The sequence below is a fragment of the Engystomops pustulosus genome, chromosome 1 (assembly GCF_040894005.1).
Source record: "Engystomops pustulosus chromosome 1, aEngPut4.maternal, whole genome shotgun sequence".
In the NCBI taxonomy this organism is placed as follows: Eukaryota; Metazoa; Chordata; class Amphibia; order Anura; family Leptodactylidae; genus Engystomops; species Engystomops pustulosus.
Window position 1 is genome coordinate 107,821,503 of NC_092411.1, and position 18,737 is coordinate 107,840,239.

Below are 18,737 nucleotides of genomic sequence, written 5' to 3' on the forward strand. Positions count from 1 at the left end.
GACTTTTCATACACAATCGGATTTTGCCACATCGGCACCGGCTTTCATGCAATAGAAATCAGGGGCGGGTCATCGGTCTAAGCGTGGGATTTAACATTTAAATTTGTGTCGCATCCGATGCACTTACATACACCGGGAGGAAGATGGTGAACTCCGGCGGACCTGATCGGGGAAGCGGCACAAGCAGAAAATCGGGTGCACGACCTTCTTGAATTGCGGCAGATGTGCATTACGGAGGACATTCCAGATCGCGCAGGACCGGGTAAGTAAATGTGCCCCATTGTGTCACAATTAACATCCCAATGTAAATTACTGTGCGCCAAAAATACGGACCCTGCAACACTATTGAGGACTGCCCTCCTTTGATCGATAGACTTATAGACAACATGGAGAATAGTGGAAATAATTGCTGATGTCACCTTATTACGTACATGACTGCTAAGCCAATCTTTTTGGTTAGAATCTGAATGAACAGCAAAGGAACACAGGGGCCAGGGATTGGCTGAGTTATCATGTGATCAATTAATGTGGCATCAACACTTCCAGTCAAACAGAACCATTTGCATCAGAGATTGAAAGCTGCCCGTGAGAAAACCACTTTGAGCCATAGCTAGAAGTGTCCCAAACAAAGATGAAAATTATTTAATGTCTATTAAATTTTACAGCCTGTTCTATTTTGATAGAATAAAAGTCCACACTAACAAAAATCTGATCACATTTGTGTGTATTCCATCTATTTTAAATTCTTAAGGACATAACCAGCTTATAGCTTAAGACTCATTTTTTGTATTCTTTTGAGTTCTTCTATTTGAGTTTATTTACCAAAAAAAGAAGAAATTATGAATTTTTGGAAAATTTGCCATTTTCTAAATTTAAAATCAACACGCTTTGAGGCAGATAGATTCCTTATCTGACCTCAGGGCTGCCATAGGAACAATCGACGCAGAGCGCTAAGAGTTTAACTGATGAGGTGCATTTCCATTGCATTTTTCAAAGAGGTTGCGTATGATATGATTACATGCAGGGAAAAGATCATTGCATTTTTACAAATTCCAAGAGACACAGCTACATGAAAAAACGCAAGCAAACATTTGAAAAATGCATGCATAAAAACGTGTTTGAAAACGCATGAGAAACATGACAAAAACGCCACGTGTGTCACCGACCTATGGCCATGTTCACACATGACGTTTTGGTTGCGTTTTTATTGTGTTTGAAACACATTACAACAGCTGAGGAAAGGTGCTTTGCCTAATTACATTGCTGTTAACATTTGCGTTTACAAAATGCATCATAAACAGCATGCCTTTGTGAATAAGCACTAAAGTTGCAAAAAGCATTTCAAGTAAACTTTAGGTCATATTTGTGTTTAGGGAATTGCAAAGCAAACCCCATAACAATAATTGTAAAATCTGCACACATATTTAAATCCACCGCATGTTACAGATGCTCCCAATATTTTATATAGGGTGAAATACATAGCCAACATTTTATGTGACAGATATCATATGTACGTGGCATTTTATTTTTTTGTTTTGTATATTCACTGTAAATACAAAATATTAAACATCAATTTCCAGACCATTGTATGACATAGATAATGAAGCTGGGACAGTTTCCATATTATAATATTATAACTATAGTATAGGAATTTCAAATGTCCAAGAGAATGATGTGATTTAGAAGCATATTGCTCAATGTTGAAGTTTCATTGTGCATAAAAGCAAGGGATGGTTAAGGAGACAGGAAAGAAGTGGTAAAGACATGTTAATTTCAAGGAAAGGCCTTTCGCTTTGGGGTGTGGCTTCACATTGCATCTTAAGTACTCACCTGTTTGCATAAGGTGGAGGTCAGTCTGTGTCAGCCTTGGTCAGGTATCTGGTTGTTTCCTGCATTTACCAAGTTGATCATAAAGTGACTAAACCAAGCTGGAAGAAATGCAATATATAAGGTAAGTAATCTTTAGATGGGAAAATGTGGCGTCTGTGTTGGCATATAGGGGATTTGATAGATTTAGGCCTAGCAGGCTGAAATGTCAGGAGTATATTACACTTAATTATCTTACAGCCAGATCTAGTCTACAGACTTATCAAATCTCATCCCAGTGGATGTAAACTGTAGCCAGTCTCTCATCCTTTTTTCTAAAGACTACTTATTAGATATGTGCTTTTCACTGGTATCTTTTTATATCATGCACTGAGTAGCTTGGATTATTAAAGGTTATTGTAGAACTGGTTATATGGTAGCTTTATGCATAGCACAGTTCTACTGCAGTCTTGACTGTTTTTTTTTTTATCTTTTAATAACTAAACCCATGACTGGATCCTAAGGGGCATTGTACATAGAAAAGTTTGGTCTGACAAACTCTGACTGAGTGTCCACTTAAATGACCATTAAAGGCCCAATTCACACCTGAATCTTTCTGTTCCTCTTGGATTTAGGAGAGTGTAATGGTAACTTGTTCAGTTCTTAGACTTTAATTGACCATGAGTTATCATCCATTATGCTTTGGGTATTAATTGTGTAAAAAAACAAAAAAAAAAAAAAAACAGGGCTACTGTTTTAATAACAGAATCTACCAAACACAGGTGTAAACTTAAACTGTTGAATTCTGTTTAGGGCCAGTTCACAGGACCATTTATGGCTTCCATTGCTAATTACATTATCTATAATGGTGAAAATAACACATTTTCAGCACTATTTTGGCCATTATAGGGCTTTGGTTTACCATCAGTTTTAGGTGTCTATTAATCCCTTCCATAGCGTTTATAGGAATCGGAGTGGTGTGAATTTAGCTGTACAGAATTTGGTAAATTTGCCCAACACTTGGACTGAAGTTGTAAGACTTTCCGGGGCACATAAATTATGATTTGTATGCTTTTTCTTTTTTTGGTGTGGGTGCAATTATTTTTTTTTTTTTTTTTTTTTGTTACGCCACCTGTGACCTATTTATTAAGTTTACTTATTTAAAATGAATCGGCCCAACAGTGTAAAACTCCGCTGCATTGAACAAACTTAATGGAAAAATCACTAATTTTGCCACAATAATGATAAAAAGAGAGGTAAAATGCTCCCCCCCCCCCATTATAGACTAAACTTTGTGCAGGTGATATCTTTGGCCTTTATTTATATCCAGGCTTGGCATGCAGTTAAGAATTGTTCCACATATTTGGATGTGACTACATATGTACATTTAGTAGTTGTTTGAATGTATGTATTTTCTAGCAAAAGTAATAAAATACCTTTTTATTTTTGCAGGTTTCTTTTCAGTATTCTTGTGTCGGCAGAGTATTTTATCACAAGTGTCTACAGTAAGTAAATCCTTCATTATACTGTAATGTATATTGTGTTGCTACTTTAAGTTGACACTATTGATTTCCCGAAAGTGATAGAAAAGGGGATAGATTTATCAAAAGTGTCTCAGGGCAGCCAATCAGAGCTCTGACTGGTGGTTGTGAGCAACTACATCCGTTTTGCTCTCCAAGTCTTTTGATGAATCTACTCTAAGGTCTTAGTTGCAGTAAGAAATTTCTACAGTTGTATGAATAATAATACAATTTCATAATCCTTGTATGATGCAGATAAAATAGCAAGGCAGTTTTTTGTTTTTTTTTAACTTGATTGTGAGGTTTCTACCATCATGCATTCACATGCTAGATGAGGCCACTTTCACGTGGGCCCATTTTTATTATCTGTAAACCAAAATTATGGAAGAAATACAAATCTTTTCATCATTCTTTCTCTTTGTAGGTTTTACTCCTTGATTTTGCTTACTTATGCTGATCTAGGGTAAATCCTAAATATGTTTTATGGATGATCCTCCTAGGATCCTTTTAATTAACCACCAATTATACATTTTTTTTTTTTAGATTACTTTTTTTCATGCACCATACTGTGTTCACACAGAGTATTTTGCATCTGTATTTCTAAGCCAAATCTAGGAAAAGGTCCAAGATACAAAAGATATGCAAATGATTTAATTATACTTTCTCTCCCAAAAACACTGATGCAAAATAGTGGACAGAGACCTGCAATGTAAACACACCCTAACTATTGTCTGCTATTTGTATGTAATTGTTATTGTTTACTAGCAACATTGGGTTAAGAAAATCAGAATAATGTGAACATGGCCTGTTTGTGCCTAAATGACTACATTTTTCATGTGGCATTGGAAGCCTTCAGCTAATGTATATTTCAAATAAGATACATGGTTCCCTTCTAAAAAAAATTTTTTTGGAGTCATAAAAAAACCTTGCAAAAACTGTTGGTTGAATAAATCCTATTTCTACACAAACCAATTCAATGATTATATTGCATTAATCCCATATTCTCCCTCTTTTTAATAGGCAAATCATGTGAAGGCTTATTTTGCCATGAAGCGAACTTCCCACATTCAAACATCAGCCATTCTATAAACCAGCTTATGAGAAGCTCAACATCTGCAAGTCCAGGGAAACCTGCCAACAAAGTAGCCTTTCAGGGCATCATTAAAAGTAAGTGCAGTGGCCTAGTACAATTCATGGGTTTCATGATCAATGTTGGTATCTAACAGTTATGCAAATAATATTCTCTCATTAAGAATTAATTTCTAATGGAACTACCATTGTAATACAACTGTTGCTCTGTATTGTCAGACAAAGTTAGAAGTGCATTTATCAGATTCGCATGCCTCCAGCTCTGGCCTCCTGACAAATCCTAGCAGGCAGTTGCGCTGTGCCTGCAGGGCACTTCTACACTAGTCCGGCATGTTATAGAATTGCCCCATAGCCTGCGCATGAACAGGCACAGGCCATGAGTAGTGCATGGGCCAGGAAAGCCCCACACCAGCCCTTTCACATCCCTCCACTCCCATTTGGTGTGGAGGTGGCATAAGGGGGAAATACTCACTGGTAATTGCACCTATTTAAGGGCTTTTAGACCAGAAAACTGAGCCTTAATAAATGTGCCACTGTAGTATTACTGTGTACATTCTAAAATAGTATGTTTTAAGCATGTTAATGCTGTTATGAAAATAATCAAATATTATATAGATATACACATGTATGTGTGCACCTTTCTCCTTAAGTAATTGCAATCCTACTATATTGTATACCCGGCTGTATACACCCCTCTAAGTTATGTGCTTGAGCGAGCTTGCCATGTTATCTAATCCAATAGAAAAAGATGATAATGTTCTGTCCACCACAATGGATTTTTTTAGGTGTGATATTTCGTCAGGAGCCAACATTTATACAAGATAAATATGTGAAGTGCTTGATTTAGGGTCTTATTGCAGTTATAATATTTATGGGAGAAGTAAATCTTGGTGGAAGTGCTGACTGTGGAATATGATTTTATTGAGGCATAAATCAAGGCTGTAGGGTTGCCCTATTCCTAAAATATAAATACATTTTCTTGCATGTTATTAGTTGTACTGTAAATCAGAAGAAAAGTATATAAAAAGAAGAACTTGTGTATGTTTGGAAACATTAACCCTTGATTTTTAATGCTCTTATATTTTATTTATTTATTTATTTTTTTAATCAGGTCACAAATTAAACAAGAAATGTTGTTATAATGGAGGAACTTGTTTCTTGGGAACTTTTTGCATCTGTCCTAAGCAGTACACTGGACGTCATTGTGAATATGAAAAGTGGCCTCTGTAAGTAGCTCTGTTGTGTTGGAGCAACACTCCAAAAATGTGACTGGTGAGGCAGAAATGGGGTTAATATTACAGGGATTTTGTTGAAATGAAGGTTCGATTTTACAAATGTTTATAATTGCCAGTAAATGTATCTTATTTCTACTTTTCATATGATTTGGGGTCTCCTTGGTGATATTTATAACATTCATCATTTATGTATGAGACGGAACCAAGATGTTTGCAGGCATGAATGAAATGCCTTCTCTAAAAAATGAAAACCTAATACTCTGAAACTGTTTAATGCAATGGGGGGGAGAGGAGTTTTCCAATAAACTTTAATTAAGGAACTTTTTTTTTTCTCATCCCTTTTAGGAACTGTCCTGGTGGCATTCTGAATGGAGAGTGGGTAGTCCAGGGTTGTTCCTTATGTAGATGTTTCTCTGGAGAACTTCACTGCCTGCTCCCTGCACCAGAATGTGGTAAGTAAAAAATATTTCGCCATTGTTACATAAAAGTTCCTTGTATTAGTTGTGTACACAATGGGGACATTTATTAATTTGGGCGCAGTGTACTATAATTTTCAGTGTGATTTAATGATTGGGCATACAAAACAAAAGATTAAGAACTGTCTCAACATTAAGCAATAACAAGCCCAATTTGCAATAAGTGCAAACATTTGTGGCAGAAGATTCCATTATGTCAGGAAGGATAAATTTCAAATATTGCTCAAGGTAATGGCTTCTAACCGGTTACGTTGTATACAACTGATATGACTAGATAAGACTGTTTTACATGATGTTTGCACAATTAAAGGGGCATTTGCTTTTAAACAGAAAACGAGCTCGCCCCCCCCCCTTTCATAAAGTGTTAGCGCCACAATATTGGTGGTTTTCCAACAATCAGGAATTTTTGGGCGCACAATTTGGGTGCCAGTTTTTTTGCGTGTCTAGTTTCCCAACACATTTTTTTGGCACAACTGGACCTGCAAAAAGCAGGATTAAGTTTCAACTTCATGAATCTGGAGAGGGTTCTATCCCTTTATGGTCCTACACCACAATCTAACATGGCACATAATGTGTGCCAGAAACAAGGACACTGTGTCAAAATTGATAAATGCCCTTCTTGGTGTGTATGATGTAATAGCAAAATCTATTCTATGAAGCCAACAACAGGGGGGGCTTTTTAAAATAAACTTGTATCCCCTCACTAGAAGTTGGTATACAGATACTATAGTTTCTGTAAACAAAAGTTTTCTTTTCTCCAAGCTCCTTCCTCTAAATTTGCATTTGTTTAAATGTGTTTTTGCAAAAACATCCAGGAATCAGCTTTTAAAACAAAGGCTGTAGACTACTATTCATACACACGCAAATACACGGGTGTGCCTTTGTTTTTGGTGGTTGCTTTCTTTAATTATTTTCAGAGTCACTTGCATAAAGTAAAGTCAGGCTGGTAACTTGCCTCTTGTATTGATATAGGTTATTTGCAATTAAATAATGACTTTTTTTTTTTTTCCTATTTTAGAACAAGAAGTTGTCATGAGATCTTCAGGGTCAATGATGCATCATCACATTGCAACTGTATTTGGATGGACATTAATGATGATATTTGTGCTATGTATAGTATTTTAGGATAAGCTTGATGGATATGTTTTCTGTATCCTGCACTTTTTTAAAGATTTTTATTTGCAAATGAGATTTGGTGACTTTGAAGTTACAAAGAACTCAAATGAATATCTGAAAATTGCAATGCAAATATAATTAGTTTCCTTGACTTCCTGAAAACAAATCAATTTGGATATGGAAATGAGAATTTGACAACCAGTAGAGGTTTTATTTTTCTTTTTGTACCTGGAAACTGGCTCTAGATCAATAGTGATGAGAAATCTGTTGATACATCACAGTCCCAAAGTGTCAAGGTGAATCTTTCTAAATGTAATACAAAGAAGAAACCTGCTTATAACACAGGCAGTTATGTTCTTCTCGTGTAAAGAAATGGCAGAACTAAATTACTATTAAAGGGCTGTCCAACTCCTCAAATAGTTTTGCAAGTAGCTGTAAAATTCCAGACCAAGCTATGCCTTCTTCTAAATGATGTTTCAACAAGGTTATACAACCAATGCAGTGAATACCACTTGGGTGAGACGTGAAGCTGCAAGATATGGATGTTTTTTGTTTTTTAGGAATGTTTTCTGAATTCTCCATTTAACTCTTTTGGGATTTACAGTGTTTACATCTTGTTTCATTTTATATAACATTTGTAAAATGACAAAATGCTACAACCCATCAGCATCGAATACATTGATTTTCAATATTCATCCAATATGTCTTTTTAACGTCAACTACTAAACATTGCGTCACAGCTCATTTGCAAATATTAATGTTTTCTATATTTAAAGGTTCCACAGTTTTTAATGTATTTGTCTGTCCTAGAAAACGGGCATTCTTCCACAAATGGATAGATTGTAAACATATTTAAAAGCCGAACAATGTAGTATATGATGTAAACATTGCAGAACTTTTTATTTTCTTATTATTTTGTTATGTTAGCCTGCGTTCTCTTAAATGCATCCCGCTTTGTGTGGAGATCAGATGCTATTACCATCTACTGTCCTGATGAGACAAATAAATAAGCACTTATTAGAACGATGAAAGGTGTGTTGTCCTGGTTTCTGTGTTAATTGACAGAATCTAACAAAATGATTATGCCTAAAAATTCACTTATTTTATATGGCCACCAGTGATCAGTTGAAGACAATTTGTCACAAAGAATAAAGTACAGGAGCGCATGCTTCTAGTGCTTCTAGGATGGCTTTGTAAGCAAAGTTCTGTTGAGAACCCAGACCCGCAATCAAATACCAAAAGTACTAGTGATTGGGGGGGGGGGGACATATTAATAACACTCAATTTGTAGTCAAACTACTTGGCCCATCAGTTAGACCCCTGTGATTAGATGCTTCACCACATTCCACCCATGTACAGATAAGGGGATAACATCTCTTAAGGCGGCTGCACACAAACATGTTCTGCTTGTGGAAGTGGACCCATATGTTGGTCTGTGCAAGGACTGAACAAGCTGCACAGAACGGGACACCTTGAATCATACATAAATATGAAGTAAGGTCACCCTGCTTCCTGGTTAACCTTTAGTGCAGCAGTTGGGGTGATAACCGGGAGTCCCTGCATCATATTTCTGTATGTTGCAAGGGCCACAACCACTTTGCCCTTAAAGGGGCACCCACCAAATGTGGGTGATTTAAGACAGTCGTGTGACCACCCGAATCGCCCACAGTGTGTTTGGGTCCAGGCTCCCCAGGCTGTACCCAACACACATCTGGCATGCCCCGACTTTAACCTATGGCAGAGGGAGGGAACAATAAGTTCCATGCTCCGCCATAGATGATCTGAGGAATGCCAAGATGGTGGAACCCAGCCATGTGACGTCAACACGCCGGCTGCCAGCAGGGCACCATGATCTTGGTACACCTCAGAGGGATACCGCGAGGGAAGATGAGGTCCACGCCCATCGGGGGAATGGAGGAAGCGGAGTACAATTTTATTATTTTACCTAGGACTGTATACAGTTATTATGGGTGGGGGTGTATATAGTGGTGCTATATATAGTGATTATGGGAGGGTGTATATAGTTATTCTGCCACAGAGCTATGTTGGAGAAGACCCTCATAGTTTGTGAGTGCAGTCTCCGTATAAACTCAATGGAATATAGTAGAGCTCACTGACTTTCATTCCAAGGCATTGCCATTTGCATGAATGAAGGATGCAATGGATGTGCTTAGGTTAGTTTAATAACTTTACCTTAGAAACTACATGTCATGCTGTCAAAACACATTGGGGGGGGGATTTATTAATTCTGACGCAAGCACGACTGTCGGCATCGGAGATCAGCCTCCTGAAAGCACAGCCAGTTGTATTAAAGTGGCTCATGGCTGTAAGTAAATAATGGGTAGACGGAACTAATTAGTCGTGCGCCATAAAAATGCTGACATTAATGAGATATGAGCCTAAAGCTTGCATGGACTGCGCCTTAATTTTGCTCTCTGACTATTTTTTTTCCTGGTCTATTGTACGCTAAAAATGCAGACAAAGTACACATCAATGTGATGGATAATGTGGAAAAGTTAGGCCACGCCCACTTGTGGCAAAAAAATACGGAGTAGTCAGGATAGTTGGAAACATCTGGCGCAAACTCATTTTAAATGATCCACAACAATTCTGCGCCCCAAAAACAAAAGATCCCAGCATTTTTTAGGCACAGAGACGATAATACATTGGCCCCATTGCTACTGCACAGTGAAGATGAATATGTCTGCAACAGTTGCGAATGGAGGAGTGCATGAAGAAGCAGGAAGTGATGCCACTGAAAGAGGAGGAGAAATTGGGCAACAGTGCATCATGGGATAGCTAGATTAAACATACAGCAGAGCAAACAATCAAACTGAAAACTTTGACCACTAGGTGGCAGCATGCATAACATATTGCCCATGTTGTTATTTGTCTTGTATTGTACATGCAATGATATGTTCATTCTCATGAGAGGCTGTCACAGTATAATAGTGATTATAGGGAGGCTGTATACAATGATTACTGGGGGGATGAATATATTTATTGCTGGGGGGCTGTATATAATGATTACTGAGGGCTTTATATATTTATTGCTGGGGGGCTGTAGACAATTACTGGAGGCTGAATATATTTATTGTAATTATTGGGGGGCTGTATATAGTGATTACTTGGGCTGTATAAAGTGATTGCAGGGCGAGCTTTATATAGTGATTGCTGAGGAGGCTGTATATTGTTACTGATAGGAGGCAGTATACAGAGATACCTTGGCTGAACTACATTCAATGGGGGGGGGGGGGGCCACCTTCCTTAATCCGGCCCTGGCTGCCCCGATTTTTGCAGACATTTTCTATCTACAAAAACGTCTGTTTTTAACCTGTATGTAACCCATATGCCACTGTAAACTTGCTGTATCCATAAAAACGTAGTTGGCTGGCCCCCATGTTACCTGGTCTCCTGAGCTACCCACTGGACACTCCAGCTGTATCCGGTAGACCACAGGCCTTTTTTTTTCTACTATGGAGAGACTGTATCACAAAAAAAATTTTTTTTTACACAGCGCTGTGGGAAATGACTGTATTTCCTGTACAAGTCAGTGGGGCTGTTTTTTAAACTTGTGTTGGCAATTTTTACATTTAAATCGGTTGTGTGAATGAGGCCTTAATCTGTGGACTGGTCTGGAATTATTCCTGAAGGGCAAAATCATGTTTTTTAAATGTCATTGGCATTAAAATAAATATTGAGCAATATGGTGGCTGCCTAGGGAGATTTGTTTTTTCTCCATTTTAGTCTCTCTGCAGTGTTAGTAAATCAATGAATATATTCCAAGTAAACTACGAGAAGGCTACTGGAAGAACGATGGCTACTGGGATATGGTCTTCAGGATTCTGATGAAGTAAGGAAAAAAAATGCAGACTATGTAAAAGCATGAGGCAGATCAGTTTTCATAAAGCATAAAAAGTAAGCTCATTAAAGTGATGAAAATATGGCTTGAATGTTGAGAGGAGCATACTAATGAGACTGCTAGACAAAGACATAAGAAAGGGTCTGCAGTTGAAAAGCCAGTAGAAGGGACATTAAGATGTCCTATTTACTAAAGGGCTTTGATGATTCGCTACTTTTTTTTTTTACTTATCTTTCTTATTCCAACATGAATGTTGCACAAGTGAAACAATTAGATGTTCTCCTTTAGACGTGCGCCTTCCATACATCTTTTTTGTTTTACGCCCACACATATCGTATGAGTCGTCTTATATTAACGCAGACTTCCTTGAGAAAATAACAGCTTCTTGGGATTTTTTTATCTGATTACTTTGAAAAACAATAGAAAAAATAATGTTTCCCTTTGCAGAGCTGACAATTGACACAAATCACTTAATGGAGCCATACAGTTGCGCTTAGATGTATACAATAGGAGCAATAACCTACATTAATAGTAGAGTTCAAAGTCGCGAGGCAATGGAGAAGAAGTATGATAAAGTTTGAATCCTTCAGTAATGAAGAAAGGACTGCAAGGACAGAACACACATTCATGTACACAAAAGCCGGAATAAGCATAACACAAAGCGGTCGTTGCTGTTTTTGTGATGACCTGTATGTCCTCCCTTCCATCTGTGATGTACTAAGTTGTTCATGTCAGTTTGCTAATAAAGTAGAACATTGGACCTGTTATGGTGAGTGCTGCTCCAACCTTTCTTTCTGTGGATTTTTGGATAACAAGCTTTGCCTTTTTTTTTTCAAATAAATTTAAAAAAGAACAAGACAATTCAAAGGATAGGCTGAATATGAAGGGATCCCAAACTGAGGGAAGGAGAACAGGGCTGAAAGATTTTTGTGAGGAATGGAACCTTAGAGATGTCTGGCGGGTTAAATATCAGGATAAAAAAGCATATTCTTGCGTTAGTCGAACACATTCCACCTTGTCCAGGATTGATCTAGGTCTGGCAAATGATAAATTCTTGGTTTATATCAAGAAGATGAAATATGAATCAATAGTGATCTCGGATCACGCTCCGGTTAATCTGTTAGTTGATTTAGCAGATAGGGTTGAAGGCGGACGGGGTAAACCCTTCCGCCTGAATCCCCACTGGTTAGTAATCCTGGACAATGCGGATAAAATGTCGACACGAATAACTGAATTTTGGCGTCAAAATGGAGGCAGTAGTGACCCATTATTGGTCTGGGACGCGCTGAAGGCATTTATACGAGGGATGTATTACAATGATATTTCATGGGCCAAAAAACAATTTAGGAGGCAGGAGGATTTATTGAGAAAGGAGGTCGGAACGAAGCAAGATCAGGTGGCGGTAGATCCATCGCTACAGAATAGGGACGCATTGTTTAAAGCCCAGACGGATTATAATACTTTTGCCCAGAAGAAGGCACAACATAAAATCTTTTTTTCCGGTCAAAAAAACTTCTCAGAAGGGGGAAAACCGGGGAAACTATTAGCAGCCAGGATCTCCAGGGGCAGTACAAAGGAGGGAATTTTCTGCATCCAAAACCAACAGGGGAGTGTGACTCGGGAACAAGGGGATATATTGGAGGCCTTCAGGCAATTTTATTCCACTATATATCAATCAGAGCTGACCGCCTCGGGGGATGATCTGGATGACTTCCTCGACGCCATTCCCTTCCCCCGACTCTCAGAGGATAGGGGGCGGGAGTTGGGGGGTCTGGCGTCGGGGGAGGAAATCCGACAAGCCATTGAGGAGGCCCCAATGGATTCTGCACCAGGGTTGGATGGCCTACCATTTGCATTTTATAAATCATTGGGTACCGTGCTGACTCCCATTTTGACTCAAGTTTTTTCTGTTATACTTAAGGAGGGCCGCATTACGAATTCTATGAGGGAAGCTTCCATAGTACTCTTTTTAAAAAAAGGTAAAGACCCCATGGATATGGGGGCCTACAGACCTATTTCTCTTCTCAACTGTGATATAAAAATATTGGCCAAAATTATGGCCTCCAGGTTGAGAGGGGTTATAACAGACCTGGTACATCCAGATCAAAACGGGTTCATTCCGGCAAGAGGAACGGATTATAACCTGCATAGGCTATTCACTGATATACAACTCAGAGAAGGGGGGGACTGCTCCATCCTGTCGTTAGATGCCGTTAAGGCCTTCGACAGGGTGGAGTGGTCGTTCCTCTGGAAAGTACTTTTAAGGTTCGGCCTCGGGAGGGGATTGTTAAGGGGATCTGCACTCTTTATAGTGCCCCATCGGCCAGGATTAGTATTAATGGTGATCTTTCGAGCCCTATCCCTCTCTCCCGCGGTACACGGCAGGGGTGTCCCCTCTCCCCGCTTCTCTTTGCCCTTTATATAGAACCACTGGCTATAATGATAAGACAAGCAGAATGGATTAGGGGGTGGGGAAGCGGGGGTGAGGGGGACAAGATTTCCCTTTACGCTGACGATATTTTGATGACTATACGGAAATCGGATGACACGCTTGCGGGAATCTTTAGCCTGGTCTCAAAATTTGGACATTTTTCGGGACTTAAAATTAACTGGGAGAAGACAGTTTTATTACCATTAGATGGGGAATTCTCTGACCCTGGGATTCATGTTGATGTCTTAAACTCGGATGGGGCATTTAAGTACTTGGGGGTGACGGTTGCATCTGACCCCTCCAGGTTTATTGATCTGAACATTATTCCAATCATAAACAAAATGCGACACACCATCTCCAATTGGTTAAAATTGCCATTTTCAAGAGCCGATAGAGTTGGATTGCTTAAAATGATTCTATTGCCACAATTATTATACCCCCTAGCGGCCTGTCCAGTCTGGGTTCCCAAAAGGATTTTTAAATTAATAGACTCCCTGTTTTCCGAGTTGATCTGGAATAGGAAAAGGGCAAGGTTGAAACTTTCCATCATGTGCAGAACGGTAGACCAAGGGGGACTGGGAGTCCCGTGGATGTTTGGCTATTATATTGCAGCTCAATTGAAATTTTTAATCACTAGACGGAATTGTAGCGCATTCCATAAACTAATTAATTTGAGTGTAGGACACAGAGATTCGATTTTCACGTTATTAGAGAGTGGTGAATTGGCACAAGCGTCGTATAGACACATAAGTATTGCGGTTCAACTGGATAAAGTGTGGCGGGCATTAAAAAAGATATTAAATATTGAGGGGGTATTACCATTCTCTCCTATTTGGGATAATTTTAATTTTGAGAAGTTTAGGTTTGTCACAGAGAAGGAATATTGGAGAGGGAGGGGACTGCTCTTCCTATCACAAATTTTTTCAGAAACACGGATGTTAAATTTAGAAGAAATGAGGGCACAATATGGGGAAGGAGATAGGAGCTTTTACTTTAAATTTCTTCAATTGTATTATGCATATATTAGAACAAGGGATAAGGATAGATTGATAGTAGGAACTAATGTTTGTATTGAATCTCTATTAAATTCTACCATCAGGAAGAAAGTGACATCACATATATACAATTTAATCCTGCAGACTTGGGCTGAAAAAGTAGCTACTTCAGCTTGCAGCAAATGGGAAAAGGACATTGGGATAGTAACTAAAGAATTTTGGAAAAATTGTTTTAAGGGAGTTTTCTGCTCATTCATGTCCTGGAACCATAGGATGACCCAGTTCAATTTTCTGCATCAGCTATATTATACCCCCAAGATGTTATATAAAATGAAGCTGAGAGCAAACTCCAAATGTCTTAGATGCTCGGAACCTGGAGCGGATTTTATCCATGTAGCCTGGTCGTGTCCCGAGATAGATCCTTTTTGGAGGGAAGTTTTCCAATTCATAGACGATCAATTATCCGTAGCCCTACCTGGGTCTGTACAGGTCGCTATCCTTGGGGTGCTGGAACTGGATAGGCAGGACCAATGCAAAAAACGAATGATCAACAAAATCTTATTTTTGGCAAGACTAGGAATAGCAAAAAAATGGGGTAGTGCTCAAAGGCCGTCTAGCAAGGAATGGCTGGAGATGATTAGAAAAGTAAAAGCTTGGGAAAGGATTAATTATCATAGAAGTGGTCGCCTACATATATGGGAAAAGATCTGGTTGGTAGGGGGGCAAAAGTGCCAGGACCTTTGAGTGGGACTAGTATTCTGTCTATATATATTTATTTACTTTTTTGCTTTATTAAATTGTTCTCTTTTTTTTTTTTTTTTTTTTTTCCTCCGTCTTTTACTGGTTGCTCTCCCGGCTGGGGGTGTCCGTTGGGTAAGGGAGGGAGGGTTAGGAAAGGGGTTGGGGATATTTTTTTTTGTTTTATAGGGGATATTTGTATATCCAGGGGAAGCAATAACGGATTATAATAACCATCTGCATGGTAATTAAGATTTTTCTATGTCATGGTATGTTTTGATACATATGTGTATGATGTATGAATTTTAAAAAAAACAACTATAACATCTGTTTAATTGGGGGTTGGTTAGCGCGTATTTTTGCTTGATGTAATTGTATGGTATGTATATATTTTGATATATGAGAAGTGCTATGCGCTTTCATGACCTTGTTGCTACACCCTGTTTTCGAGGGCATCTACTATTTTTCATATGCACTTTAGATTTTATCTATAAATTAATGTATTGCAGCCAAGACCCCCATTGTGATGTACATATCCCCTTTGTTATGTGCTATAAGGTTTATACATTTCTTGAAAAATAAAAAAAAATAATAAAAAAAAAAATAATAAAAAAAATAAAAATAATAAAAAAAAATAAAAAAAAAAAAAAATAAATAAAAAAAAAAAATAAAAAAAAAAAGAACAAGTAAAGGGAAGCAAGTTAAACCTTTCCTCTGAAAGTCTGTTACCATCCAAAATGAGGTGCTTAATTTCAATGGAAATGAGTCTTTGGAGCACTTTGGAGTCTCTATTTTGCTCCTTTTTTTTCTTGCTTTTTGTGACTTTTCCATGGTTTTCCAAAGTTTTCCATGGTTGAGATTTCTTCAGCATTCCCTGAGTTATCACCTGATTCCAGTTTGTTTGTTTTTCCTTTTTTAAAAGTCACACATTTTTCTTCATGCTCCGCACCAGGCATAGGAAATAGTCAAGAGTAGGTTGAGACCATAACTAAAGAAGTTAACTCCTCAAATGCCAAATATATCAAAAACTATGGTCTCTTTTACACTGACGTCAGTTTTTTTCACTTATTAGACCGGGAAACCAGATGTTTTTTACTCAAAAAGGGTTTTTTTTGTGAACATGAAAAAAAACATAACAAAGGAAACATCACAATTCTAAGGCAGAGAAAAATCAGTAACAAAACGGAGCCAACACACAACAGATATAACATAACCCCCTTGATACAGATGTTTAAATATCTTTAAACATAACATAGTAGGCCTGACCGCGCTGCGAGCTGGAAGCTTGATCCCGAGCTCCTGCTAAGCAAACCTCGCTCCACAGATATTTAGCGACTCCCACCACCTCAATATGGGGAAACCCAGCAAAGAAAGGGGCTCTGACCGACTGGACACCCCTAGAAGCAGGAAAAACCAGGGGGATTTGGAGAAATATCTCCGGAGAAAACTCACCACGCCGCCGATTCGCCCGCGCAAGATGGCGCCGGATATCCCCGCGGAGTCAGACTGCCAGGAAGACTCCGACGCTGACTCTGCAGCTGAAGTGGAATCTACAGCGGGCTCGGCAGATGCAATGCCGATATCCAAATCGGTTCTACAGAAAGTCCTAGCACAAGCCCTGGCCCCGGTAATGCAAGAACTTGCCGCCATTAGAGAAGAGGTGAGATCGGTGGGAAGGAGGGTAGAGACTCTAGAGACGAATCAGGCCGCCATTGTGGACTTTAGCTCAGCGCTGGCACATAGCTTGTCTACACAGGCAGACGGCCTAAACATGGCGATTTTGCAAATAGAGGATCAGGAGAATAGGAGCCGACGGAAAAACGTCCGCATAAAAGGATTACCTGAGACCATAACACATGATAAACTACCTGAAACAGCTAACAAGCTCTTCTCCAGCCTGCTCACAGAAGATAGGGCGCAGAAAATAACTATTGAGCGGATTCACAGGTCACTCAGACAGCAGCCTAAGCCTGATGAACCACCCAGGGATGTAGTCTGCGGTCTTTTAAGTTATAGAGATACAGCAGATATCCTAAGGGCTGCTAAAGAAGTTAAAGAATTGGAATTTGAAAACGCCAAAATTGCCTTATTTCAAGACCTGGCCCCATTTACTTTATTCAAAAGACGTCTACTACGTCCTCTAACTGATCATTTAAAGAGCCAGAAAATATTATTCAGATGGCTGTTTCCGTTTGGCTTGAGCTTTGCCATCCAAGGCAGAAGATGCAATATCAAAGTGCCGGCAGACCTCCAAAGAGCATGGGACATTTTGGACATTCAACCTTTGGATATTCCATCCTGGCTCCCAGTTACTGAGCAGCATTTGGATCTCCCTCCCTTGCCAGTAATAGAGAAATGGTCGACGGTGAAAAGCAAGTCTCCCAGAACCAAAATAGGAAAATGAGGAAGGAAAACCTGCAATTCAGAAGATTTCTGAAGTAACTCCAGCGAATGGACTCTAGAGTGGTAAAATATACATGAATACACGACCACAAAGAGACTAAAATATTTTTCTTATTTTGCCAAGGGTTAGACCCCTCTCTTTCTAACTCAAATATACCTAACCAAAGAGCCAAGTCTACTCTAGCTCCATACCTTTTAAAAGTAACCTCTTAAAGGTTACTCAGTCAATGAGTAAAGATAAGTAAAGCTTACCATAATCAGCCGCTTAAGACAAGATCCCAAACAGATGAGTCTATCTAACTCACCCACATAACATACCATCCCCCTCCTCCCTCCCCCCCATCCCTTATACTCACTCACCTCTCTCCCTCCCAAATGCTTCTACAATAACCTTTTATTAATCACTTACCCCAGAGGTTTAAGGAGCCTCCATTTAAGTGGCCAGTATTGGCCTAACATAAATGTGTTGTGGACGCAGGTTTGCAGACCCGATCAGGCCTAAAGAAACCCTCACCAATAGCCGTCGGCTAACCTAAAGACACAACACATTTTTCTTGTTCGTTACGATAAACACACACGTCAATAGTTGCAGAATCAACTGGATGTGTAAAGTTAGAGCATACAGCATGCTAAAGCAAAGCACCGAGCGTATGGACGCCACCTATGCACGCTCAAACTCGCGCATTGTTCTTATAATAAGTTGTTTAACTGAATATTGTTTTATGTTTTTTCACACAGTTCATTTATTGCTCGTGGACCGTCCGAATAGACAGTACTCAGTGTCTCCTTCATCACCAGACCAATGACATCTATTAAGGTATCATCCTTTAATGTAAGAGGCATAAACACCCCTAGGAAAAGGGCGCAAGTATTAACTCTTTTAAGGAACTCCCGATCAGATATTTGTTTCGTTCAGGAAACCCATTTTAAAGATGGGTCAATACCTATGTTCCCAAAATACAAATTTAACCAGTGTTTTCATAGCACGCATAATAAAGCAGCTAGAGGGACTAGCATTTTAATTTCAAAAACAGTTCCCTTCACACATCTTCTAACGTGGTCAGAC

At 39.0% G+C, this 18,737-nt stretch overlaps 1 protein-coding gene across 1 annotated transcript; it reads left to right on the forward strand.

The window, feature by feature from the left end:
* The first annotated feature begins 1,779 nt into the window (after positions 1–1,779).
* LOC140082101 (teratocarcinoma-derived growth factor-like) lies at positions 1,780–8,273 on the forward strand. The gene is made up of 6 exons (XM_072126308.1): positions 1,780–1,951; positions 3,259–3,311; positions 4,347–4,493; positions 5,527–5,641; positions 5,996–6,102; positions 7,145–8,273. The coding sequence occupies exons 1-6, from the start codon at positions 1,938–1,940 to the stop codon at positions 7,249–7,251; spliced, it is 543 nt and encodes a 180-aa protein (XP_071982409.1). The 5' UTR covers positions 1,780–1,937; the 3' UTR covers positions 7,252–8,273.
* The last annotated feature ends 10,464 nt before the right edge of the window (positions 8,274–18,737 follow it).

Bases quoted from the DNA above. Each gene is read 5' to 3' on its own strand.
- LOC140082101 (XM_072126308.1), top strand. The intron at 3,312-4,346 runs GTAAGTAAATCC...TCTTTTTAATAG, and splicing joins TTTTATCACAAGTGTCTACA to GCAAATCATGTGAAGGCTTA. The intron at 6,103-7,144 runs GTAAGTAAAAAA...TTCCTATTTTAG, and splicing joins GCTCCCTGCACCAGAATGTG to AACAAGAAGTTGTCATGAGA.